Genomic DNA, 27930 nt, shown 5'->3' with positions numbered 1-27930 from the left:
TAGATTGATATACAAAAGCTAAGTTTGAATGCTCACTTTACTTATTATTGTATGCAGGAACCATCAGAATTGTCGACTTATTGGAGGTTGGAAGTATGTTACATATACCACATTACCACCTTTGTACATATCTGTAATAGTCCAGTTACTTTTTCGGCTCCGGAAACAGACTGATTTCCTATTGATGAGTGAAAGACGTCACACTAGTGAATCTACAATGATGGCTTTCATGTTTTATCTTCTAGATGCTATTATTTTTGTATCTGACAGGCAGACGAATATTGCGGGCCGTTGTTTCTTGACATTCTGTGTATGCTGGCTTGTATTTATGGATTTCTGGGCCCGTTTGTGGAAGCCAGTATACCTGTGCCTTTTCAAGCCGGAGTCTGAAATGAAAAAGTTTGAAGATGAACTTCGATGGTGTGGTGCAGTTTTCTTTGACAGACTGAATGTTGCTACTATTCTTCGCTATACAACTAGGAGCATTTCCATTCCCTCTAATCAGTTGCATGATGGTGATTGGGTCCTAAGAACAATGGATCTATTGTTTTCAGAAACTGCAGAGCTTAAGGTGAAAATCATTTGGGCTGACTATTTGAATAAATTTTGATCTATTATTCACTTTGATGGTTTTTAGTTATACTGTTGAAAATCATATGTTATGATTGTTTGAAAAGATACCAATACTTTCCTGCCAGTGCATGTTACTTGGAGTGTTCTACATTTTTTTTCTAGTTAACTCTTATGACTTTACTTAACAAAAAACTCTTTGACTTGGTATTTCATTCTTTCTTCCTTTCATACATTATTTGTATGTATCATGAATTATGGCAATGCACTTGAGTTTAAGGATAGTTATTGGAGGTTATGCCCAATCCTGAAAGGCCTTCTGAATCCCAACTCTCCTGCAAAGCATTCTTTTCTTTCAGTTGGCTGCAGAGAACATCCTATTCTGCTGCAGACATTGTCATGCACAGATCCCTCTAACTTGAGTCTTTGTATCTTAACCCATTCCACCTGTGAAACAGGCATGAGAGACAAATTCACAATCACACAAAAAATCAAAATGGAACAAGCCAAATCATACATAGGAAGAAGGACCAAACCCATTTAATCATCAGAAAATAAAAGAAAACGAAGGCATGGTAAGGGATCCCAGAGGCCAAGGAAACAGTCAGCAACAATATTTCTTTATCTACATTGAGGAAAGTTAGAAAATATGTCTCACAAGAAGCTGAGTACAGACAAGACCAACAGCACCTTGAATAGAGTTAAGGATGACAGCATAAATATCAACACCAGACACAAACTCTGGAAGTCCAAGATTCATGCTTTAGATTCACATGTATGAAGTCATTTTAGGGATTTGAAATTGGTCTCATAATGAAAACCTAATGATTTAATCATTTAAGTTCAACCCCTTTGACAGCAAAGATAAATTGGAAAGAGAAGAGCTGTCCATTCGCAGAGCTAATAAGCCTAGACAAGACAACCCTTTTCGAACACTGGAGGATCTGCAAACCTATATTATGGAAGAGATCAGAGCCAATGAACTAGGCCAATCCTTTATATACACTGGCAGATCTGCAAACTTATAATATGGAAGGGGTCAATAACGTGAGGCAGCAAATACCCCATGCTCCAGATTCAGACCAATGTCAAAGAGGTAATCCAAGAGCCTTTTCCCCTGCGACATATTCTAGATCAGCCATCCCCAGTAATTCATTTAAAAACCAAAACAGTATATGATATAAATGCTCTCCTTCTGATCCAATTTTAAAATTTTTACATCTCCAAGAAGGCATGATAATGATGTCCTGACCAAAAAGGAGGGCACATTCCCTTTGGACAATGAGATTAGAGGTCGTTTAGGATCTTGCTGATGTGTGTTTTCTTCCGCTACAACATACAAAATCGAATATATATTATTCCAAGATGAAACACCAAATATCAAACTCTCTTGAATAAGGATTCTCATATACTAAACAATGTCGGTGAATTGTGGGATCAAATGAGACAACCTCAAGTTTCCTTCTTAATCGTGGACTTTATCTCAATTTTAATGATGTGATATGCTGGTATCACAAAGAGACTTACATTGTTCAATCAATGGATATCAACTTGATTTTAAGTAATTCAAATTAAACGACTTCAAGAAAAGGGTTTAGGAATTCTATCTAGCTCTAAGAATGCAAGATAATGTTGATGATGGGGTGAGCCTCTAGACAATCCTTGCTTTGCCGTATCGACTAGGCATAGGAGGGTCCTAGCTTCTAAGGATGCAGGAATGATTTTCACATTGGTCAATGTTCATTCAAATACCCTATGAAGGTACAATCTAAATGAACATCTCTAATTGTACTTAAAAAAATGTAATTTAGGTCTAGATCTAACCTAGTGTTGTTACTTACAATCAGCAAGTACCAAATTCTATGTACACTAGCTTCACCATTAACCACCATTCAACATCATTTTTCATTCATCTACTACCACTTCTACTTAGCATGAAATGAAATGTAATCTAACTGAGGAATTGAAGAAACCATGCAATACTTCAAAGTAGCATTGAGTAATCCACCATGAAGACCAACAATGAATCATCAATTACTTTGATAGTGTTGTCTTGAATTTTGTCACCACAAAATGCAGGTAACAGTACGAAACTTTTTCAACTTAGTTTTGCATTTCTGTAAGTTTAGTTTGTTAGTTAATTGGTTAGTATTGATCAACCAATCAATTCCAATTGATATAATGAAACCTTTTACTGAAGGCTTTCGTCAAGTCTTTTTAGTTTTTCTATTTGTTGAGCCCATGTTTGATTTTTGAAGTCTTTAACGTCCTTTCTCATGTTTTTGAGTGTGTGTTTGTTGGCTTTTGGTCCTTTGGTTTTACTCAAGTCATTGCTTTTGGTTTTCCCTCCGATTTGATCTATCTTAGGGCTTAACCTGAGTTAGCAATCAAAAGATATGATCATTTTAGTGCTGAAAATTGGACTTTTTACGTGCAACTGCACGAATTAAAAATATCATGTTATATAATACATTTTAAAGTTGATATTCACTTTTCAAAAAATATAACATAAATTCACTTTGTTATGTTTTAAAGTTACTTTATCCTTTTAATTTTCACTTAAAGTAATTATATTGCACTTTATGTTATATTTTTAAGTTGAGTTGCTTTTTAATTTTTCACTTAAGTGACTATAGTAACTATATAGTTTAATTTAATTTTTAATTTTTAAATCAAAACATCTGGATAAATATTACTTTTAAGATGATATTTGCACATATATATATATTTTATTGAGGGGTAAATGCTTTTTATCTAGAGCTACGAACTTGTGAGGCCACAAACGGGGTACCTCATCCCCATTAGATTTGAATCTTGATGGCAAGGATAACAACTCAACAACTTAACCATCACAACATGCCACTATTGGCATATTATATTAACTATATAGTGTAAATATTATTTATGACCCATATGAGTAAATATTTATTCAAAAATTAAATTGACATGTGCTTAATTCATCACTTAAGTTCTGCAAACATGTCTACAATCACATTTCCATTGCTAACATGCAATTGCACCTAAAAGGTGTGGTTTTGAATAAAAATGTCTTTGAAAACACTTAAAACATGTAATTACGTGAGTTTTCAAAACATGCAATAGCACCCAAAAGGTGCGTTTTTGCCTAAAAGATTATTTTTGTGCAAAATTTAAAACATGCATATGCACCTAAAAGGTGTGTTTTTGTTTGTGACAGCCATTGCTAATATGCAATTGCACCTAAAAGGTGCTTTTTGCCTTTAGACTTATTTTTGGAAGTTTTTAAAATATGCCTTTGCACCCAAAAGGTGCGTTTTTGATAAGGAAGTCTTTTTTGAGTTTTAAAAAAGTGTAATGGCACCTAAAAGGTGCGATTTGTCTCCAAATGCACGTATTTGTCTCCAAGAAACCCGTTTTTGAAGATTGAAGAGAAATTTGCATGCACTTGCCCTCCAAGAACATGTTTCTGCTTGAAAACTCCAAATTTCTTCATTCCAAGTCAAGGAAATCTTCTACCTAGGGTCATTTTTGCATTTGAATGCAATTCCATGCATTAAACGTTGAATCTCCATGCAAAAAATGTCATTTTTCATTCCATTTTAGGCCACTTTGGACAAAAAATGTTTAGATTTGGCCACTTTTTGATCACGTTTTTGCATATAGGAGAGGCGTTTTGTGGTATTACTGTATTCCATAGCTATTGGAAGTCACGTTTTTTACATTCAATACCAAAATTGACTCATATAATGGCAGATTGAAACCACATTTTAATCCAAAAACGTCCCAAGAACTTGCATTTATTGTAAATGTTGGAGTTGAGAGGGATTTTAGGGCACCTTTTGGGCATTCTTATCCAAAAATGCCTCATTGGATGCTCATTTTGAATTCATCATTGCAAGGTTGAAGAGGTCCAAGTTTGTTTGAGAATTTGTCAAAGTTGGAACTTCATTCCCTTCATACTTGGCATATTAATCTTCAAGTAAGTGGACATTTTCAATTTTGCTAATTAATTCATGCTTTTCTTGCTGATTTGATGCATGTTTTAGCTTGATGTTACACATTTGTTGATATAGATGCCATGAAAAGTGCATTTTCTCTTTAAAAATGATGAAAAGTCTCATTTTTATATTTTTGGTTTTTTCCCAAATTCCAAATTCGAGTTTGCATGTTGAGGTAACTTGCTTATTGACATGTTTGAAGGTACGTGTTTCTTTTGTGCTTGCTTTCGTTGTTTGCTTGCTTGTTTTCTTGTTTTTCTTTTTTTGGAAGAAGTTGCAAGTTCTTTCCCAAGAACTTGAGCACGTTTCACTTCACTCGATCTTCCATCAACACAAACATGTGCATCTTTTCATTCTATTTTCGCCATCACATGCCAAGGCACATTGCATCCATTCCTTTCATATGCAATTACATTTCATGCGCAATTACATGTAATTCCACTTTTCATGTCATAACACATTGCATCTCATTCCCTACATGCAATTATATGTAAACTCACCTTTCATCCGCATTTACATGCAATCTCACTTTTCGTTTTCAATCGCATGTCACATGTACATGTAATTCACTTTTTGTGCAATGACATCTTGAAAACCCGTTTTTGACTTAAAGTCACTTTTTAAAAGTTAAAATTTGTCATTTGCACTCCTTCCCATTCATTCAACTTTCATGTCTTAAAGCATATCCATAAACGCTCACTTTCACCTCATGTTTACATCCCCTCAAGCCATATTCCAGCCTTACATATGCATGTTGTCTCTTTTCAAGATCACATTAGATTTTCGAAGTGTCTAATCCATACTCTAAAGCTTTGTTGTTGATCAATAATCAATGATTTTATTGAAGCAATATCCTCTGATGATGTGTTCACATTTTGGAATTTTCATGTTGCAGCTCCAGCACAAGGAATGCCCTCATCTACAAAATCAAAAGGCAAAATTAAATATTAATATGATAAAGAGTTGGCTCATGCAACTCCATCCCAGGTCATGTCTATTCTTGATAGTGTGTCAGATACACAGATCATGGATGTGGATATGATTGATTTCTTGCGAAGGATAGAAGCTCCTGCTAATCATGAAATGAAACACATCAAAAGTAGTAATATTCATTTGGTGTCTTCCTTTCCTATGGCTGCCCTGGAATTAGAATTTGTTTTAGGATGTGCAAAGCGTTTCAGTCCGAAGTAAAAAACGATCAAGGATGTTGATGGTAATGTTAATTAGCCTTGACCTTGAGGTTATTGAACAAATTTTCAAAGTGTCACAGAGTGCAGAGTGTGTGGATTTGACCAAAGCAACATCTTTGGAGATATGGAATGTAAATAAGGGAAATTATTAGAAATATGTTAATTTATATTAGTTGGATTCCAAAAGAAATAGTTTCTCAAGATAGCCAAAAACCATTCATAGATCTAGTTTTAAGCCAAATATGATTTTGATTAAATTGAAAAAGTTCAAAGCCAGATATGATTTTGATTACAGAGAGATGAATTCAAAAATCAAGAGAGCATTTACTCATGTCCATCGTATAGAAGATATTTGATTGACATGCAGACGGAGTTGGATATAATAAAAATGGATTAGTGCAAGTTGACTTTGCAGCAGATCATTGATCTTAATATGCTCAAAATCCCATTTGATTTCCAAATTGAAGATGATGGTAATATTCTTGATCCAGAATATCATCAGGTTGGTTTTGATAAACGATGCCCTTTCCCTATTCAATGACAACAGAAGGAAGGTACTTCTATCCTTGATTGATTTTAATCTATTCTGGCAAACACCAACAAGCGGTTGAAAATCAAAGGTTTTAAAAGGGTCAATCCAAAGTTGGGTTTGGATTGTGGAAGTTTTGGTCCTCTTGGAAGGAAGTCGCAATTAGAAATTGCTGGTAAAGATGGTGCATCTTCTTCTGATATAAAGAAATCCCTCAAATTCAAATTGAAAGGTGGAAAGGGATTTAAATTGTCTCAGACACCTGAACAAGTTCAAGAGTTAGAAGGAGAATATGATGAAGGACTTGATGAAGAAGATGAGGAGGAAGAAGTCATGATCATATCTCCTCCAAGGCATACACAAACTCAGGCACCATCTATGCAGGAAACACCTTTTTGGGTACGATAGATGATGATGTGGATTCATTTTCCACTGTTTTCACACCTTCCATCCTGACCTCAGAAGTAAATACATTGGCTCTTCCTATATCTTCAGCAACTCCCATTTTAACAGCTGAACAATGTGAACATTTAGGGAATGTGTTTGAGGATTTTCCAACTCTTACAGAAGGTCAAGTTTCTCAACTTGATACATCCCTAACTAGTTTTGAGTTGTTCATGATAGAATCCTCCTATCATGCACCTATGAATTCAGTTGTGCAAATTGAATCATGCTTTGTTACAACACAGATACAATCAAGATGAATGCCAATGGTCTCCACTGTACCTGTTTCCACAGATGAGAATTTCAGTTTGCCTGCCTGGTTGAGCAGGATTACAATGAAGAGAAGAAAGGTTGTCATACCCCCAGATGACCTTCCTGTTAAGAAAACTAAGTCCAAATCTTTGAAAGATAAGATTGTTTCAAGGATCTTAGTTGATTTTGAAAAGACCAAGTTTGTAGAAATTGCTGAGCCATTGGTGAACAAGCCAGTTGAAGAACTTACTCGTTTTGACTATAAATTGACCAAGGTAGAAATTGGAAAGCAGTCATGGCTGGGTTGCTTAAAAGATGCTCAAGATGCACTTGCTAATGTGTCAAAGAGCAATCATGAATTATGGGAAAAGAAAAACCAGCTCAAGCAGGAGGTTGCTCGCTCAAATGAGATTATTCAACAACAATCCTCACAACATGTAGTGGTATCTTAGACACCTAAAGAGAGAAGGATAGTAGAAGCTGCAAAGTCTTGGATGGGAGAGGTCATTTTTGAAGGAGTACAAGCCATTGCAGATATGATCAAAGTTCTTGGACTTATAAAAAATATTGAAGAAATGATACATGATTTGACCCCATCTTTGGCTTAGGAGGCTAATATATTGAAATAAATTTTGAATGATTGGGATGAGATCACTAAATCTGATCTAGATGCCATGGTTAGGTGTGACGTCCTTCCATCTTGTGAAATGTTCTATAGATATCATGGACTCATGGGTTACAAGAGAGAATTAAAAAGCTCGTAACAAAGTTGTAGGCTAATTTAGAAGATTGTCAGGCAATAGAAGTTGGGATCACGTGTGACTTGGAAGAAGATCACGTGTGACTTGGAAGAAATGGGATGCCAAATTCTTAATGAACATGGTAATTTGGTTGCAGTTGAAGGGATAACTTCAGAATATACAATCAGGATCAATGCTGGTTTAGATTTTGAAGATTTTGGTTCTCATACAATGAACAAGTTTGCTTTGTATAAATCTTTAGCAAAGCACTTGCAAGATTCTCTATCAGCAAATTCCAAGATTGTGAAATCAGCATATGTCGATGCAGTGAGAATAGAAGCCATATCAAGGACAATGGAGATTTTTGATCTTCCTACAGTGCGTGATGTCATCATCAAATTCAAGGCACTAAAGAACAATCTTTAAGATTGTTATTTTGTTTTTATGTTTGCAGAGCAAAGAGGATGTATTGCATGAAATTGTGTAATCACATGTAATAGGAGTTGCATGTGTAGTGACATGTAATTCAATAATTTCTCTTTCAGTTAAACTAGGTCAAAGTTTGTTGAGTTGCTCCCACTTTTTCCTCCATCTTTTTCTCAACTCCTTTGCCTATATAAAGGAGTGTTCTCTTATTGTACAATCTATCTTTTACTCGTATACAAGAGAGCTCTAGAGAAATTGTGGAAGCATAACTTTGATTGTGTAGCGCCATTTTGAAAGAAAAGTGAATACAAAGAATCAATTGAGACTGAACTTTGATTGAGTGAAATTGTTACTTGTGCAAGTTAGAAGCTTTGATTGTGATTTGCATTTGTTATCTTTGATTCACGTGTTGTTTTGCATTCTTGATAATTGAGTATAAAAGGAATTAGGAAACAGTTGGAGCCAAAGCTTTGACTGGGAGTGGTTGTAGAGATATATAGAGTAGAAGCTTTGATTGTAGCTTATATCTCTTTCTTGATTCACAAAATAGTTAGGATATCTTTACTTTTGGAAGCCTTTGTGCCCCAATAGTAAAGATTATTCTTATAGAATAGATAGGACAGGACTTAGAGCCAAATCGGTACACTTTCAGCTAGCCTTTGAGTTAGTGTTTGTTTATCGGTATCACTGTTACCAATTTTAGATAAAAGTGTAGTTTGAGGTTTCATTTTGCCAATTTCTCGCTTTGCAGGTAAGTGGATTATTTCCTGAAAGCTAAGAGGAAAGAATATTGGTAACACCCTTTACAAAATCTCTCAACTTCTTGCACCTTGAGTTGCTGCAAGGAACAATAAGAAGGGTGAGCCTTCCCTTTAAGGTAGGAGAGACTCTGTCTCCCACGTTGTGGCTAGTCATCCTATTTTGCGACTAGATTTTACCCAAAACTGTCGGTTGCAAAATATCCACCCAACAGATAGCATTATGACAACAATTTCATCAAGTCTCCTCTTCTACTTTACTTCTACTACTAGCTAACTAATTTTTCTCTAAAGAATCTAACCCTTACAAATGAGAAGGCCTTGGCCTTTTTATAGTTGTTCAATTGCAATGAAGGGCCAAGATCAACCCATTACAGACCCTATCATCCAATTACATGAAGGCACCACCACGTATGTGTCCAATAAGAAAATTACAATACTTTTGAGAGCCAACAATGAAATTGTACACGTGGCATTATATGATTGAAAGTACTTGAACACGTGTAACTGAAAATTTTTTGACTGGTCGAAGACAAGTGGGACCACCTCAACACCCTTATGCTATAGACTTGATCAATCCCTTGATGAGAAAATACCTCTTGATAGTCAACATTATCAAGCCTTCAATTTTGATGACATATTCCCAAGTTGCTTCATCTCCTTGAATTTTCTTTATCTTTGGTTTTGGGAATTTTCTCATTGCCATGCTTTGAACTTGATCACTTGAAAACTTGAATCTTGAACTTCTTGAAGTGATGAAGTCCTTCATGTAGCTAGATCCATCAAAATAAACTTGGATTTCTCTAGGAAATTGAAGTTGATGATTTTTCTTTCACTTGTAGACTTTGCTTGTTCTTGAAATTCCACTTTAATCTTAATCTTGGATAGGGATTCTTCTTTTTAGCTTTCGTTCTTGAACTATCTTGCTTGCCTTGGGTTTGCACTTTGATAATCTAATTCTGAATCTCCTTCTCATTTGAAGTCCTCAAACATCGTCTTGCTTGAAGTTTTAAGCTTGGCCTGCCACCATCTCCTTGCTCTCCTAACTTCTCCTTGAATGATTTACCTTGCAAAACAAAGGAAAATTTGAAATTTCATCAAGCTCACAAAATTGATGCACAAAAAACAAGAAACCTAGTTGGCTGAACACACAAATTTGAATGTGCTGATAACAGAGGTAGGTATAGGCACGAAGTACAATGTGAACACTCTAGCACAATATTTCAGGAACTGAAAATTAGACACCTAGAAAAGTTTGTAGACAACCGAGTTGAGGTCTTGATAAACCCAAAAGGAATCTTCAACAAAAATTCAAATCCAACAAAGAAAACGAAGTATTTAGAAGAAACCCTAGTTGGCTGTGTTGAAGATGTCCAAAGGCTGAGAAAGAATGGTGGGAACTTGAACAGCTAGTTGCAGAGGAAATATTTTTGGTTTGTAAAAAACCTTAGGCACCAAAAACACTTTGAGACAACCACAAAAAGGGTTGAATAATGGCAGCTGAATGGAAAAAAATTGCAGAAACCTGCGAGGAAGAGAAATGGATCTGCAAATGAAAGGGAGCCCACAAACGGAGAAGAAAACTCCACAAAACTGCATAGCAGCTCGGAAAAACATCATGCGAGTTTCAGAGATTGGCGATGTTATGATGAAGAACTAGCGATGGGTGTAGGCACCAAATATACTAGAGCCGTCGTGTTAAAAAAACAACGCAAAATAATGTTGTGCCACTCAGAACAGCCTTGATGCGTGGTGACGCAAGCTCAGGAGAGCCACAAAACAAGAAAATGACCTGTTGTAGGCCCAAGAATGCATGGAAAATTCCTCAAAGGTAGAAAACAGGGCCTGGAAAAGACAGATTTAACTAGGTTGCTATCCCTACAAACCAAAAATTTGGGAAACAAAATTGGCTTTCAAATTTGGAAAGAATCCTTGCAAACCAAAAACTTGCAAGAAAAACACTAATCGTGAATATGATTTGCTGTTTTGACTAGTTAAGAATTTCTAAATTTTTAGAGATGAATAATTCTGTAAAGAAATTATAATTTAAGAAAAAAAAAAACCAACTTAGCTCTAATACCATATTAGACAAATAATTGGTAAAATATTGGATGATACATTACAAAGAACAAATTGTTTTTATATAGATTACAAACGACATGTTTCTAAAAGGAAACATACAAATAAGAGAAATAATCTATTATATAAGATATTTCATATTTACAATATCTAGAAGTGACCATTAAAATAGAAATAAATTACTTAGGAGATATTATTTAATAGGCTGAGGCAAACTTTAGTTCATTGTGTGTATGACTGTAATCCATACTAGTATATTGTTTATAATGAGAAAAACATATGAAAATCCTATAGGAGGTACATCACAGATTGTTGGCATTAGTATTTCTGAGACAGAATTTATGGTATTTCAGATACCTTAGCACACAGCACACAGCACACAGCAGACACTCAATGTCTTAGACTTCATTAGGAGATAGAAAATTGTTTGTTGAAAGGCCAGGATCCTGAAATAAAATGGAAATTTGGTTTAGTGTTTTGAACTAGCTTTGAGTTATTACAATAAGCTATCCGCAACATCATCTAGCTTCAGTAGACTCATCACAATTTCCTCCGAAAAAGTAAAAATCTTTATAGAAGACAAAGTGCTGCTTTGCAATCTCCTCTGGTTCTTTCATTACCTTTCATCAATCCATACTGCATCAACTTTTTCCTTAATATTCCTTTTTTTGATAGAGGTAAAGAAACCTAAAACCCTTATCCAGTTCATCCTGGATCTAATCCATAGGCCTTGGGCCTTTTGGGTTTGCAGAGATCTAAGGTAGAGTTTAGAAGCCAAATCATCAATCAGTAACTCATTGGAGGGTTTCTCTTGCATTGATTTTTCACGAAAGAAAAGTCAATTTTGCAGTTCCATTTCTTCTCTCCTACATTGTGGGGCCTGCTGCCCTCAATGGTTTGGAACAGAGTGGTTCACTAGTGACATTCCTGTTGCATCTTTGAGTTGTAGAAAAGTCCTTTACGAGGATTTTAGTAAGCTCCTTTAAAGAGAAAATGGCATCATTGCAGTCCTTCATATTCAGCAGGGAGGTATTCAATATTTATTTTGCAAGCAATTATCATCTCCTCCAAATATGATAGCATCAACATAGACAATTACAATCATCAATTTACCATTTTCAACTTTGAAATAAAGATTACTATAAGCTGTACCCTTTTTGAAATAATATCGTATCATATATTTGTCCAATCTAGCTTCCAAGCTCTAGGAGCTTATTGAATCTATACAACACCTTCTTGAGTTTACAAATCATATTTAGATCTTCTGACAACTAGAAACCATCTGATTGTTCATTTAAACTTCTAATTCTCCATTAAAAAATTCAAATTTAACATCCATTTGATAACCTTTAAAGTTCTTATATGTAGCAAAAGCTAGAAGCATCTTGATTGCTTCCAACCTACCTACCAGAGAAAAGTTTCTTTAAAATCAATTCCTTCTATTTTCTTGTAAACTCTACACACTAGTCTTTCTTTGTTTTTAGTGACTTGTCCATCCTAAATTCAGCTCGTTTCAAAATACAAATTAGCTCCAATCACATTATTGTCAACCAGTCTAGGTACCAACTTGCTAGTCTGATTTTTCTTTATCTGATTCAATTCTTCATTCATAGCTGTTATCTAGTTCTCATCTTTGCTAGCTTCTGCATAAGTCTTCAGTTCCACAATGGGTAAGAAACAACAACTTTATTGATCACTTGCCTTGGCAAGTCCCCTTGTTTGAACGCCTGTCTTTATCTCCAATGATTTGATCTTCTACATGATGACTCTGAACATAATTAGCAGGTGTCTTGAGTGTCTACTCAAGTTCTTTCTCTTCATTTAATCCTTCAGTAACTTCCAGAGCCCCTCTTCTTCAATAGGAGTAAAATGAAATTCTCTTCCAATTTCTGGTTCAGGAGTGACTTGGTTCCATTCTTCATAAATCATACATTTTCATTCTCTACAACCTTTTTCAATCTTTGATTAGAGCACTGGCAAGCCTTGCTTATAGTAGAGCATCCCAAGAAGATACCCCCATCTGATCTTGTACCAACTTTCCAAGATTACCTTCATCTCGCTTGATATGACATTTGCTTCCAAAGATTCTAAAATAGCTGATAATGGGTGCTTTACCAAATCACATCTCATTGGATGTCTTTAAATAATTCACTCTAATTTGTACCCTTGTCAATGAGATAAAAATTTGTATGTACACCATCTCTCCAGGATACATTAGGAAGATTAGCATCATTAAACATTGTCCTAGCCATTTCAACTACAGTCCTGATTTTTCTTCCAACTACTCCATTTTATTGAGTCGTCATAGGGGCAGAAAATTGCCTTCTAATACCATCCCTTTCATAAAAACTACCATACTCACATGATGCAAATTCACCTCCTTTATCAGATTTCAGAAACTTGATTCTTGCATCCATTTGATTATCAACTAGATTCTTGAAATTTTATAATTGTCTAAAGTTTCAGATATTTCTTTAAAAAATATCACCCAAGTCATTTTAGAATAGTCATCAATGAGTGACATGAAGTATCTTTCACCATTGAGACCTCTTACTCTTATAGGTTCAAACTTCACATAGATCAGTATGAATCAGTTCCAAGTGTCATGTGGTAGAATATTCCTTGTTTTCAAATTTGTTCTTATCTGACATTCCTTGCAAATCCTGGTAGCAGGTTTGGAAATCTTTGACAAATCTCTTACAACTTTAGCAGAATCGGCCCTCATCATGTAATCAAATTTGATGTGTCCCATCCTCTTATGTCATAACCAACACTCATTTATTTGTGCCAGAGAACGTTTCTCTTCTCTACTCTTCTTAAGATAGCATACATTATCCTTTCTCTTACCTTTTGCAACAATATTTCTGGCTTTCTCTTACCTTTTGCAACAATATTTCTGGAACCTATTCTGATTTCACATTTACCCGCAAGAAAACTAACTCGAAATCCTTCAGTGTACTACTGACTTACACTTGAAAGCCTACGCTTTTGAAGTGAGCCTTACTCAAAGGTCACTAAAAACTACTAACACTGAACTATGCAATAACGTCAAACACTTGGCATGTAATCTGAACTGTACTGTTGAGTTAAAAGACTGATTATGTACTGAGAAATTCCGTCAAACACTTGGCAAGCAATCAACTATACTGCTGGTAGTAAATAACTGATCGTATATATTGTTGAGCAATCAGTCCAGGCAACACAATAATGCAAAAAAAAATAGTGCCAATATGAATATATTCCAATATAGACTTCCTTACACACAATTGCACTTTCAGAATTTACAAATAGACCGGTACTCAGAAAACTACTACAGATTATGCAATGCAAGGATGTCCTTATTGATTGGACTGATCATAAATGTCTTGTCACATGCAATTTACTTCAACTTAGTATGCATTGTTTCATACAGCTGTATATAACAGTGACTGAACTGCAATTTATGCATTGACTGTTAACACATCTATTCAAACCTTTAGTACAATCATGACACAATAATCATCTAGCTATTACAACCGAATAGGGAAAGAACCTGATATAATGAAGATGATATTGACTGATCGCTGATGGTGTAATAATCAAACTGCAACCACAATCTGTCCTGTCACCGGCAGCTGTACAATCTGCAGCCGTACCTGTACCGACTGTACAACACCTGGCATAAATTGTTGCTGGGCAGTAACTGGCCGAAAATAGCAAGAATGGAGGCGCCTAGGGTAGAGGAATATCCTCCCCAAAACAGAAAATCAGACTCCCAACTGGTTGTTAGATATAAGCAAATATGTGTGTCTCAGTTGTATAACAGGCCCTGTTCGATTTAAGTATAAATTATTTCCTTCTCCAAATGGTGCTAAATCATGCATAGTCTGAACCGCCCAGGTCTTAGGAATGCAAAGAAATTGGCAACTTGAATTTTGAACCAGGTATAATGAATTTATGACTCCAAATATGCGCCAAATCCGATCTTCGAAAATGACCAGTCCTGCATCAGATTTGTGCATAAATATTGCCCCACTCTTTGCAAAACCCTTCTAATAAATATGATGCAATCTTTTCACCAAAATGACTCCAGAGATGTTCACTTTCAACCCTAGTCTGAAAACTCAATGAAGCTCGACTTGAAATGCTTTTTCGAACTGTTTTTTTGGATCTGCTTTTTCGGACTTGCTTTTTTTGGACTGCTTTTTCGATTCTGCGCTTTTCTACTTGCTTTTGTTTTCGGATTTGCTTCTTCGCTTTGCTTTTTTTTCGGTTATGCTTTTTTCCAAGAAATCAAACCCTCAGGTAGTCTGAGTATACAAATTAAGCTCAACTTGAAATGGCTGAATACCACTTCCAAAGTGCAACCCTTCAGAAGGTCTTTCACTTCCTCAGTTATGCAATCTTTTGAGAGGTATCATTCTCAAGGATTATGCTGAATATTTGCAGACTATCAAGCTCCACAAATGCTCATAGAAGATGTAGTTGAGTTACCAAATCCCGTCCATGCAAATGAGAGGCCAAGCCCTCTATTTATTCACTTTTCTAAGAAGTCACTAAGAACTTCTAGAAGCATCCATTATTAAAACTGATTATAATGCACTTTGATAATTAAATAACTTTATAAAATAAAAAGTGCAACTCAACTTAAAATTATAACATGTAGGCCGCATATAAAAAGTAATGATAAAATAATATCTCCAAGAGCATAATAAGCCATCCAATCCTCAAATAAACGCGAGAATGACCCTCTCATCACAACCACCAGTCTACGAGAGTCCGTGATAGACTGATTCGGCACGCAAAACGATGTCAACCAAAACGGGGACATTACAACTTTAAACCTTTAACATAATAAACATTACTATCTTTATGCTTTTCGTCAATAGAGATAGTTCTCTTACCACATATAGGTGCAGAGCCTTTGTCAACAAAGGTGATTGATCTTTGTAGTTCTCAAGGTATGCAAAAACTCCTCTTTCTCCAGTCATATGATTTGAACAACAAGAATCAATGATTCAAGATCTAGATTCTTACATTGCATGAAGGGCAGTCTTCACATGTTCTTTCATAGCATTTTGTCTTTTGGATCTGTCATTTTGTTCCTCGATAACTAAGAACAACACTTCATCGTTTGGATCATTCCCTTTTTCATTTTTTGAAGAATGCGTCTCTATTGAACATAAACTCTTCTTTCCCTTGTCCCTGATATCTGCTTTAACATGTCTATATTCCTTGTCAAGTTATCTTTTCCTTCATCATCATCTTTACTTTTAGCCTTAAATTTATCTTCCCTAAAGGGGCACTTAGCAGTATAATGTCCTACTCTTCCACAACTGAAATATTTGAAGGGTAATTTACTTTTGAATATTCTGCAACATTTCTTCAGCTTTCTGACAAACTTAGCTTCATCTTAGTTTGAAGCACTGCTTGAGTCAAAATAATCTTCAATTTTCTCTGCGGCCTTCAAAGTGGTTCCCCAACTCCAGATGATTCCAAAGCAGTAACAATACCATAAAGTTTATCCGATGAATATTTCTCCACGTCTTGACTTTTCTGTATAGCAATTAGCAATGTGTTGTAAGGCTTAGTCACAGACCTCATCACTTTCATTAACACATCTGTCTTTGAGGCTTTCACTAACACATTTGATTGCACTAACAACTTTATTTATTCGATGCCGGTTGCCTTCAAAGTTCTCATCTACAAACATCTTCAAGTTCTCAACCTATGCTTCAGATTTTCCAATTTGATTTTCTTCATATTCGGTTCACCTTCATATCCACTGCCCAACTTTTCCTAGACATCAAATGCAATTTTGCATCCCGTAACATTCATCAGTTCAGAATCACCTAATCTACTGATAATAACATACGTAGCCTTCCCATTTTTCTCATGAGCTTGAATTTAAACTGTAGTAGGAGTACCAGATGCAAGTGGAGTAAATTGCTTTATAGATTTAAGAACTCCATAGGGCATAGGGTCCAGATGAGATACCATTCTCTCTTTCCAGAAGGTGGAGTTGGTTCCATCAAATTTAGGCACAATGCTGCCTTGACTTTTGCCCTCCCTGATCTAGAGGAATCTTGTTTTGATACCAATTTTTGAACGCCACCAGGGAGGGGGAATGGTTCAACATAAACAAAACTAAACTTTGATTTCATAAAATCTTAAGCAGTCAAGCTAAATAATCGAATTCAAAAGATATGCATTGAATGTACACACAAGAAAATGTAATGTCTACATTTTGACGAGCATCAAGTTTGTTCCGATTGCCCTGTTATTGGCCCTTGTAGGTCAAGGCTGATGGTTAGAGGGTCCTACTTGGCAAATTAGGAGGCTCTTTCCTGTCTCGAGTACACAAGTGTTCAAGATTGCTCTTCATTTGGTTCAGTTTGGTACGCTTACTATTTATAGTAATAAGCCATTCGTCTAGCATTTCTATATTTGGCAGGACACCTAGACCGACCTTAGTTGCAGTGTTGACCCTTGGCACCTTGGATTTACTAATTATTGTAAGTCAATGGTTGATAGAGAGAGGCAGTTGGGTGCACTGTGGACACAATGGCTAACTCCCAGGTCTAGACAAAATTGAGAAACACTGATTATGTGGAGTTATGTGGTGCAGGGGTACCTAGACAAGCCTATGGACACATGAAGACTTAAGGCACTAGGGAGGAGGACTTCAGGACATCAACAATGGTCAATTGGGATATTTTGAAGCCAGTAATGGTCATTTGTAATGATAAGATCAATGAATTGGTTAAAAGTATAGGACCTAAATAATTGTAATTAGGGCCAATAGTGCCCAAGGGGGTCAAGTAGGCTACTAAGGTCTTTAGCATGATAAATGGATCTAAGGCCATCCATAATCCAAAATATGGTAGGTTAGAGTGCATAGGAAAGTGATTAAATAAGGGTTTTAAATTCAAAATTTTGAATCCTAATGGCTAGTGCCAGTTAGGAGGGAAACTTTGTTTAAGGGCCTAAACTCATTTTTAATCCTTTGAAATCGATTTGGATTGGTTGAGACAGTTGATTAACATCTTATGTAACCTGATCAAGGCATTATGAGGTCATGGTACGACATGGAAGCATTTGTATGTACGGACCATGACAAGAAAAAGCAATAAAACTTAATATTTTGTGCAAATATTGCACGTTTATGCATTATTGGTCATTGCTATTGAAGATCTCAGACTTTGTGGATGATTTAGGAGTAAGTTTCAACCATATCCATCTACTGGTGCATGAATTAGGACTCTTTGTTGTTATATTCCTCTATTTCTTGCTGACAGACCCATAGCAACTACCTTTTCTGATAGCAGTTCGAGGTTTTCTATGAAGTGAAGGGCCATTCTATGGATGTATACTCTGTTTCTCATAGAATGGACCCTTAAACACATTGTATTATAATCTACCAACAAAATCTTGCAGTAACAAGATAGATTGAGGGTGTACACCAAGGAGTTGTTGCTAAAACCTTAAGGAAATTGGTGTCATGGCTACAGCAGTAGGAGTTTGGCCTTAATGAGGCATTGTTTTTATGATGGAAAAGAGTTGTACATGTTGCATACAAGGTGGAATGATAGGTTGTATGTTCTAGAAGTGAGTTTTGGTCAGGAAAGTAGAAAGCCCTAGTTATAGAGGGTAATTAGTGAGGGTTTGACCATTTGGAGTTTTGCAGATGGTGGATAACCAAATAGACATCAAAATGCTTGGTTTGGCATCCATTGGAGATACTTTCCAGAGTTTGGAGGAGTTTGACAAAGTGATAAGGGTAGTTGGTTTGTAAAACAGGCCTAATTGGGCCCTAAAAATGGTGGATTTCTGGTAGGTGTTCCAAAACAACAGTATTTGGTTTTTGGATATGTTATGTAACACTGAAATGGGTATCTGAATTGGTGATTTTTTGGGGAAGTGTTTTGGAGAAGATTAGGCAAAACTTGGAAAAGCTGTCTCTGGAGGGCTAGTAGGCCCAAAGGCTAAAATAGGGCAGTTTGAAGAAACTGAAACAAAGAATGTCTTGGGCATGTATAATCTGATCAATCAAGTTGGGATAAGCCTAACAAGACCTTAGGAAGGTTTGGAATAAGCCATAGAGTGTGAGGAGTGAGAAGACACCTTTTGTGAAAAGGAATTTGGAAGAGTAAGGAGACCTATTAGATTATAGGTGTATTGTGGAGTCTAACTGATCAAGTTATCATTGGATCATTAGGCTCCGCATCATTATGTTATTTTAATTATTAAGAAAGTGAATGTTATTTTAATTATTAATAAAGTGATTATTCTATTAATATTAATGATTATTTATAAAGTAAAAAAGTCACTTTATATTCAACGTGGCCATGACCCTTCGTTTAATTGACTTAAAGTGCAAAGCACAGGAGTAATTGATGGTATTTAAATAAATATTGTCTCTTAAAGTTGTACATAATAATATTCGTTGTAATTGAGTTTGTTGCTTGGATAAGCAAAGGCACTGGTCTTTTAAAATCATTGAAATATAGTTATTGGATTAATAGTTGAAGTCAGCAATCTATATACTTCCTTCTTGCAGGCACTAATCAATTATTGATAACCTTACATAAACATTCAACCATTTCAAGCAATCACATAGCTTTGTTTCAATCGAGTTTAGGGACCTTGCCAACCTAAGAACCCATAAAGCTTAAATTCTCTATAGAAGAGCTTTGAACCAGGTGATCAGGTTTGAAATGAAGGTCCAGCCGCCTAGGTGTAGTGAAGCCTGAAGTGCAGGGGAATTTGGATTATTCCCACTCATTGGCCAGAACTGAATGGGTGATCCTTCTGGAGAATTGGCAAAGCTCTTGAATCTCCAATCTGCGGTTTTGGGAACCAACATAATCCAAGTCCATTCACTGCAAATCACTGTGATGGCCAAAGACCTTCACTGACAATGATACTCAGAGCAACATATCTTCACTTGTGGAGCAAACCAACTCACACGCCCACCAAATCACAGATACTGAAGTTCCAATGCAGAGCAATGTAGGGCATTCGCCTAGTCTGTTCAACCCGTTTCTAACACTAGCCTCGTTGTCAGAAAACCAAGCAACACCTCTTCTTCTGCAGAACAGTTAGGGATCTGAAAACATGATAGTGCAACATACTTAGACCAATCCTATTACAGCCAAGACTGCAAACCACCATCACCTAATGCAGAGTATTCTCCCATAAGGTTTCCAAATACTCTTTCTAGCATATTCCTGCATGTCATACATTTAACTTCTGGATATACCACACAGAGAACTCTCTATTATCACAACCAAGCAAGACCTCTTCTTCTGTAAAATAGTGGGGGTTTTGAAAACATGATAGTGCAAGATACTCAGAAGAATCCAATAATAACCAAGAGTGCAAGCTTCCATCGCCTTATGCAGAATATTCTCCCATACGGTCTTCATATTCTCTTTTTTGCATATTCCTGCATGTCATATATCTAATTTCTATATATAGAACACAAACTGTCTCAGTACAATCATTAGGACTTCCAAACACTCATCATACTTCAAACCTTCATCAATCATTTAATGGTCAATAGTCTTTTAAAACTTCATCAATCAATGTTACATCTTCAGCAAGCTAATATCAATGCCACACCAGAGGCTGGCATCAATGACAACATAGAGTGTAATGCCAACAGAGATTGTATATAGAGTTTGAGCATTGAAAACTTTGGTTCTGACTTCAGCGATTTGAAGGAAGCTTCAGCATTAATCTCTTCCTTGTTGGTTGAGTCACATCTGAGTTGGCATTTTGTGTCATTGAAATTGCTTAAGTGAGGCAATTGTTGTTTGGGATTCAATGTACAATTCTGGGCAGAATTTGGTGGTGCTACAGACATACTACTAGAAATATCCAGTGTCCATCGGTAATAAAGGGTTCTGTGTAACACAAGTTGTAAAGTATGATCAGAACGTCATAGTATCATGCCCTCTTTAGCTAAGCTGACAACAATAAAGTCAGATCTTTACTGTTATTATAATATTCTGAATTTTGCATTGTTCTATTGCCTGAAGTGTTCCTCAATAATTGGTGCATATTAAAATACTCCGTGTCAATGCATTCTGGATTTGTAATTCACTGGTAATTTTGGAGTTGTATTAAAACAGAGCATTAACTTCCTGAATATTGTTTGCGGAGCTCAATTTGCATACAATACTCTTATTACTGATCTTCATATAATTATCCTTAAAACTGAAACGTACAACAAAAACATGATAATTATATCATGCAAGCAATTTGTTTGACAATATGAATAAAATGAATCATTGAGAAGTGGAAGGGAAAGTCGGCAGTTTTAGTAGCTAACAATATTAGAATATTTAGATTCTTTTAATATTTTAGTATCTTTTGCTATATTCAACTAGCTTTCTAGAATCTTCTATTACTGGTCATTTAGAAGTTTTATTTATTATTTTATTTTAATCTTCAATCTTTAGAAGACTTCAGCTGAAGCTCATGTAAATTGCTATATGTACGGTGTACCCATTGATTTCATTTATTCAATCAAGCAATTTCGAGTTTAATGGTACCAAAGTGGGAGTTGGTCTGGGTATGATTCCCTTACAGGAGGGCCTAGGATCATGAAAAATGATTTTCTTAATTTTTTTTTCTGTTTTTTTCAATAAATATTGTGTGTTTATTCAAAGACATTTTCGAAAGTTTTTTTGGGTGTTCTTAGGGTGTCTGTCGCTGCAAATTTCAAAAGTTTTTATGCCCACCTTCTATAGAGGTCCGTCAAGGGTTTTCTGGCTTCAAATCAAGGGTTCTTCAGTTTTGCAAATCAATCATGCGCCTATTTTAGTGCTTTTTACTGTTCGTGGTTTTATTTCTGCGGGATTTTTATTCTCGCTGGAACTGAACTCTTCTTTTTTAGCACGTGGCTTTGTAAAATCGACAGAGTAAGATATCACGTGTACACATCCATCATATTTCTTGTCCAGCTCACGGTTTTGTTTGCATATATTTCCATGCAATTTCTATTAGAGCCCAATGTTTGTTTTTTGTTATGTGCACTGTTGGAAAGAAAAGCCCCTGCACAATTTGGTTTTCTTCATTTCAACCCGCATTTTGTTTAAGAATCTACGGCGTCTCATTCCTTCAGGCTCACATCTGAGTTTAGTTCTGATCGACGGATCTATTTTTTGTGATTCATTGCTCACAATTTTCTGCACATGACTTGGATTTTGCAACGTTTGCAGATGCATTGCTCATAATTCTCTGCACATGACTTGGGCTTTGCATTTTTGCAGATGCAGTTACTTCCAAAAAAAAATATATATAATCCTTTTCGGCTATGATTTTTCAAGCATTGTTTTCAGCATGGAGGGTTCCTGTTGTTCGTAATTTTGGCTATAGCCGCCATTAGCGTTTTCTATATATTTGCCCGAAAAACTATGGGAGGATTTTTTTAATAATTTTTCCACAAAAATTATGTGGGGTTTTTAATAATTTTTTTGTTCTTTTAAAAAACTTTATTTTGTCCCTTGAACTAATAATATTTGATGGGTTTATAATTTTTTCCATTAAAAAAAATCTTAAAGGGAACTATAATTTTGTCCATAAAAAAACATTTTGGATCTTATCAAATTTTTCTAAACACATATTGTAAGGTTAATATTTCCTTAAAAAAAAGTTTACTTGTTTCAAAAACCACGGGTTTTCATTTGGAGGTTTTTCTGATTTTTTTCATAAAAAGTTATGCCAGGTGTTTCTATTTTACAGTTTTTACCCCATTTCTGAGAAAATAATGCTTTGTAAACTTCAGTTTTTTGCAGTTTCTTTTGAGTCCTAATACTCATCTGCAAAAGTTCTTGGTCAATCATGGTATCTTGTAATATGTTTTGGGGTGTAGTCATCATCGGGAAAAGGGCTTGGCAATTTTTCTCAAAAATTGTGGTTTTAATTTTATCTCGGTGTCTTTGGCTATAGGTAGTGATACCTTTGTTTCCTAACATTGGGTTGACAAGTTTTTGGTTATCTTGGTCATTTGTAGAAGTTTTGCAGAATTAGGGAGGGTCTCAATGGTTCATTTTGTAGAGTGTTTTTACAAGAAGAGGGTAGCCTTTTCTATGCATCCATGAAGGCTTGATAAAATGACCATTAAGGGAGATTATTAGTATATTTTAGGCTCGTTTTCATTTTTAGCATCTTTGCCTATTTTAAGTTAGCTTTGTAGAATCTTCTATTAATAGTCATGTAAGAGTTTTGTTTATTATTTTATTTTAGTCTTATATTTTTAAAAGACTTTCGCTTCAGTTTGAAGCACTTTTAAATTGTTATATGTACTTGTTGATTTCATTAATTCAATCAAGCAGTTTCAAGTTTCAGGTAGGCCACTAGAAAACCTAGCTCTTGAGCATCTTTTTTGTCCAAGTGGCATTAGGCAAGGCATTCAGGTTGATATGGTTGTTATTTAAGCTGCTCGTATCCTCTTTATTTTTTTGCACATAAGAAGTGGACTTCTTTACTATATTTCACTTTAAATTTCACAAACTGGGTGAAAATTGTTTGATGGAAACCCATATGTTTTCCATAGTGATCTCCATATTACCTTGAGGTTTAAAGGTAGGATTTCTTGGTGGCCTCAATTTGAAGCTAGCATCCTTTGGGTGAGGAAAACATGGATTAAGACCATCAAGCTTCAGTTGGATAAACCTATGACACATAGTTATATATGTGTTTATTATTATATGAGATAAATTAATATAATAATAATTTATATAACTATGATTATATATTAATTATAAATTAATATAATAATAAATAACTATGGTTATATTTATTATAATATTAATTATTAATTAACAAATAGACATGTCCCTTCATGGCTTACTCTTGTTTATATGAGAAAAGCTGCCTTTAGAAAACACATATCAAACATTATGACAGTGCTTAGTACATTTGCAGCTATCCATAAAAATCAACACTTCCCACCTAAATCAATATGAATATGCTCTGGGATATCCTAAAAGTTTAAAACTATATATACAAAGAGAGAGAGATGCGTGTGTGTGTTTATGTACATGCACACATATATTCAGACACACGTGCTGTGTTTCTACACTTGCCATCTCATAATCTGCCATATTGGCAAACCTGAACCAGCAACCCACTTTGATTACACACACATGGCACTACCCAGCTTTACTGAACATGGAAGAAAAAAAACCGCCTGTATCGATGAACCCGAAGAGGCAGCTTAGCTTGGATCTTAAGCTGTGGAGCTGCCTTAGGCTTCTCCTTTCCTTTACTAAGTTTGTGGCTTTCTATTAGCTTGATGACATTTGTTTACTTGAGGGGACAAAAGTATTTTCAGTTATCTGAGAACATAAGATGATTTTTCACCCAATTTCTCCTGTAACTTAGTTGAGTTATGCCATTGTTAAAGCTACATGTTTCTTCCGCCAGTTTCTCACTTCATGTTAAACATTGTTAACGGAAATATTGATGTTTTTGGACTTATAAAATTTACACATCTATCATTGGTCTTCTATTTTAAGTGAATCTCGTGGAATTTTGGAAAGGATTTAAGCTATTCTTAGTGTGTCTGTAATTACTTCCACAAATAAAGCCCTGTATTTGAAGTTACTTTTTCTATTACGTGTTTTCTACTCTTAAATTTGACTTTTGACATGACATCATTTCTTATGTAAGCAGCATATTATGAGTTGGGTGAGATTAACAGTCAGATCGTCTTCTATTTTTTACATGATGTATGAATCATAAAATTATTGTTTAACTCAAATATTCTATGCCGCTTATGCCATATACCCTTATGACATTATTCAGATTACACAATATACCCTTATTAAAAACCCATTCCTATGGAAATATGTGTGTTAAGGAAGTTTTCCTGAGAGGGAGGATTTGATACTGGTATGGCATTTTTGATCAAATGCCAGCACAACAAATTCACCAAATTCAAGGCAGGATGTTCACCATAATTTGTCAATCATTGCAGGAGCGAATTCAGGTGCTTGAACAGAAGAAATCACGGCTTTCTCTTAAGATGAAGGAACTTGAGGAATCTAGGTGCATTTTGGGTCAATCCTCGACAGAAATTGGATGAAGAAGTTCATGTAGTAGGTGAGTGCAATTGTAATTTCTCCTTCTGGATGACTTTTAGGACACAATTTATCTAGTGCAAGTCAAATCTAAATAGAATAGGGAATACTACATGCAGAAAATATTATGATGGATAAATTCATGTAGTCGGGACTTGTAATCATGCTCGACTGAATATTTTATACGGAGTTGTGTTTTCCAGCATCCTGTACATGTCGTTGAAGATCCCTGAAATTTGGGAATTGATGCAGGCATATGTTGCAGCTTACGTCTCTGTATCCACTGCTCTTCATCTGACGTGAATTGAAATTCTTTTTTACCTGATCAATGGAAATGTCATAAGTTGACACTGTCAAAGGAGATGGCAGAATTTATAATTTAACTATGCAAGCAATACAAATTGATATCATGTAAACCTACAGCATTATCGTTGATGGTCTATTACATTCGCCATCTCAGCTTTGATTTCATAGGAATTACATTTCTATAATTTGCAGCAACACTGACCATTGTGGCCAAATTAAAGGTCGAATGCACATTGTCTCTTCTATGATGGGAAGGAAAGGCATAACTTTTGAGCTCTCATTTCTCACGAACGGAGAGCATTGTCCTGTTAAAGCTTCCCTTGCTGAGCTTGTAATTGGTTTTAGGTTACCTGTAAAATTATCATATCAATGATTGTATGCATGAAGCATTGCTAGAACGGAATTGTAAGATTATACAGAAGATGAATTACAAAGTATGAAAGTGACAAGCCGAGAACATCTGCAGAGTTGCATCTGCCGGAATTATGACCAAAAACTGATCAAGTGGGAATATTCTCAGTAGAAAAATTGAAGTGTTGTCCTAATGGCAAAAGAAGATTATTTTCCACTTAACTGACTATACATTTTTTCTACATTAAATATCAGCATTTTATAATAAGCAAAACATTAAAGTCATGTTGAAATTGAATTATTTTGCTTGAATTGAAAAAATATGTTTATGTACAAAGCATGCAATTTATGGCTGGAACTCCTTCGATATATTCCTCAGAAATATCCAAACCAGCATTTTTTTATTGCAACTGGAAATAACTCCTTTGATATGTTCTTCAGAAACATCCAAACCAGCTTTTTTGATTGCAAGTGGAAATAATTCATTTTAGAGTGATCTGAAATTGATGTCACTGAAAGGCATTGCCATTATGCTTAGTCATACTTATTGTCGGTGGGCAGCTTTCTTGAGATAATAAAATAAGTAAATTTCCTCGTCCTCATTATTTACCCATTCTACCTTGTATTGGACGGTTATTTAAGGTGCAACCCATGGTAATAACATTAGTCATTTTAGGGGTTGAGAAGAGTAATATCTCTAAAATAAATGTCAGCGTAAAACAATAACACATCTAGTTATAATATTTTATCTTACATACATATGTTGACATCATCAGAATATTCTGATATTACTATTGCGATTGCATCTAATTATTTATACTAGTAGTCATTCATAAACATCATTAGAATATTCTGACATTATTATTACGATTGCATCTAGTTATTTATACTAGCAGTCATTCATACGAACATTGTACTAACCTCTTGCACTATTGTGGCTCGCAATGCATGTTGGATCCTTGTAACGTCTCCCCTGTGTGTGTTGGTGGAATGGAATGTCATTTGGGGTGATTGCAGGAAGGGAGGATCATTGGTATATGTCTGAAAAATTGTCTGGCCAAGGTAAACTCTTGAAACTATTGAAGGACAAAACCCCTTCTACCTTGCGGATGGGACGACACCCCTGTCCGACTCTTCTTTAAATTCATTTTTAGACTTTCGAACTCATCTGCAAAAACAAGAATTGTCGTTTGTCACAGGGGTCAGTATTGGGAAGCAAACAGAGTTGAAGCTTTCAAACAGTTAGGTTCGATTCCACCATAACCATAGGCGACGAAAGGAGAGCTTCAGTTTCAAATCACATCCATCATTCAATACTGAAGGGTTTGGGATAGTAGAAATCGCGTGGAAAGAACTACCTACGCAGAGGCACCATATCAATAGTGAGTCTCTATTTACGCATGACCTGCAGCGTTCAAGGATCTGTTACAAAATCCATACTTGTATATCACAATACAACAGGAATCACATATCGTGAGGTAGATGACTCCATAGCGGGTGCATGTTAGTTATCAATTTTGAATCCTTGGTCTTAGATATTGTAGCTTGTAGTTTTTCAAGTCAGCCCCATATTGAATGAGTTCGGCTAGTACTCAACTTTATGCATTAAAGTTCTGAAGATTGTTATTCCAGTTGTAAAGTCTATGATGTTGACAACAGATGTGATCATGTTTATGGCATAACATATGTTAGTTATATTGGATATTGAATTCTTATTGGTTTCTTTAAAAATTATACTGTCAATAAATTTGAAACATTATCTATTCCACTAACCATTCATTAACATTATCTATTCCACAAACCATTCATTCTACTAGAGAGGGGTTATCATAGTGGTAGTAGAGCAATGAACCTACTGCTTAGTTGACTTTCATATTGAATGCGTCAATACAATAGAGAACCACGTGCAATTTGGAGACTCCCATAAATTCTCGAAAGCATAACAACTAAAGAGATCATTGGAGTACACCCAATGATTGAAAGAGTTCCAAGTGCCGTTGAGGAAGTAGATAGAGAAGCAAGGGACACCTTAACGACTTTAATAGATGGGAAAAATGATCTTGCTAATGTTTTGCAACAACTTACAAAAGCTATAACACACATGAATACCAGGCCTAGAAGACCCCAAAGCCATCATAGTGTGGGTGGTAGTGTAGTTGGTTTACCGCAAAGCAATGAAGTACCCACTCGAACCACATACAAGCCTTTAATGCCAATTTTTGTTGAGCATCACAAT

At 35.4% G+C, this 27930-nt stretch overlaps 1 protein-coding gene and 1 long non-coding RNA gene across 5 annotated transcripts in view; one reads left to right on the top strand and one right to left on the bottom strand.

The window, feature by feature from the left end:
- The window catches only part of LOC149534782 (uncharacterized), a 42368-nt gene extending 14943 nt beyond the window's left edge, over positions 1-27425 (top strand). Inside the window, exons 2-5 of one of the 4 annotated variants that reach the window (XR_016357200.1) lie at positions 58-571; positions 24935-25059; positions 26712-26756; positions 26894-27425. Coding sequence is in view for 3 of the 4 variants with exons in the window: in XM_089805159.1 (XP_089661285.1) it covers positions 58-571; positions 24935-25042 (622 nt within the window). In the remaining variant the exon portion in view is untranslated. Of the gene's footprint in view, positions 1-57; positions 572-24934; positions 25060-25156; positions 25917-26711; positions 26757-26893 lie in introns of those variants that run through there. The other 3 variants (XM_089805159.1, XM_089805160.1, XM_089805161.1) reach the window with 3 other exon arrangements.
- LOC149534783 (uncharacterized) lies at positions 972-27153 on the bottom strand. Its single transcript, XR_016357201.1, has 3 exons — positions 27053-27153; positions 26616-26862; positions 972-1017 (listed from the first exon to the last, which is right to left on the bottom strand). It is a non-coding gene; the product is annotated as an uncharacterized LOC149534783 (long non-coding RNA).
- Positions 27426-27930: the final 505 nt, after the last annotated feature.

The sequence above is a fragment of the Cupressus sempervirens genome, chromosome 10, assembly GCF_028749045.1.
Source record: "Cupressus sempervirens isolate cs-2001-9-10 chromosome 10, ASM2874904v1, whole genome shotgun sequence".
In the NCBI taxonomy this organism is placed as follows: Eukaryota; Viridiplantae; Streptophyta; class Pinopsida; order Cupressales; family Cupressaceae; genus Cupressus; species Cupressus sempervirens.
Note: the sequence above shows the minus strand (reverse complement) of the source record. Positions and strands in the feature narration are given on the sequence as shown.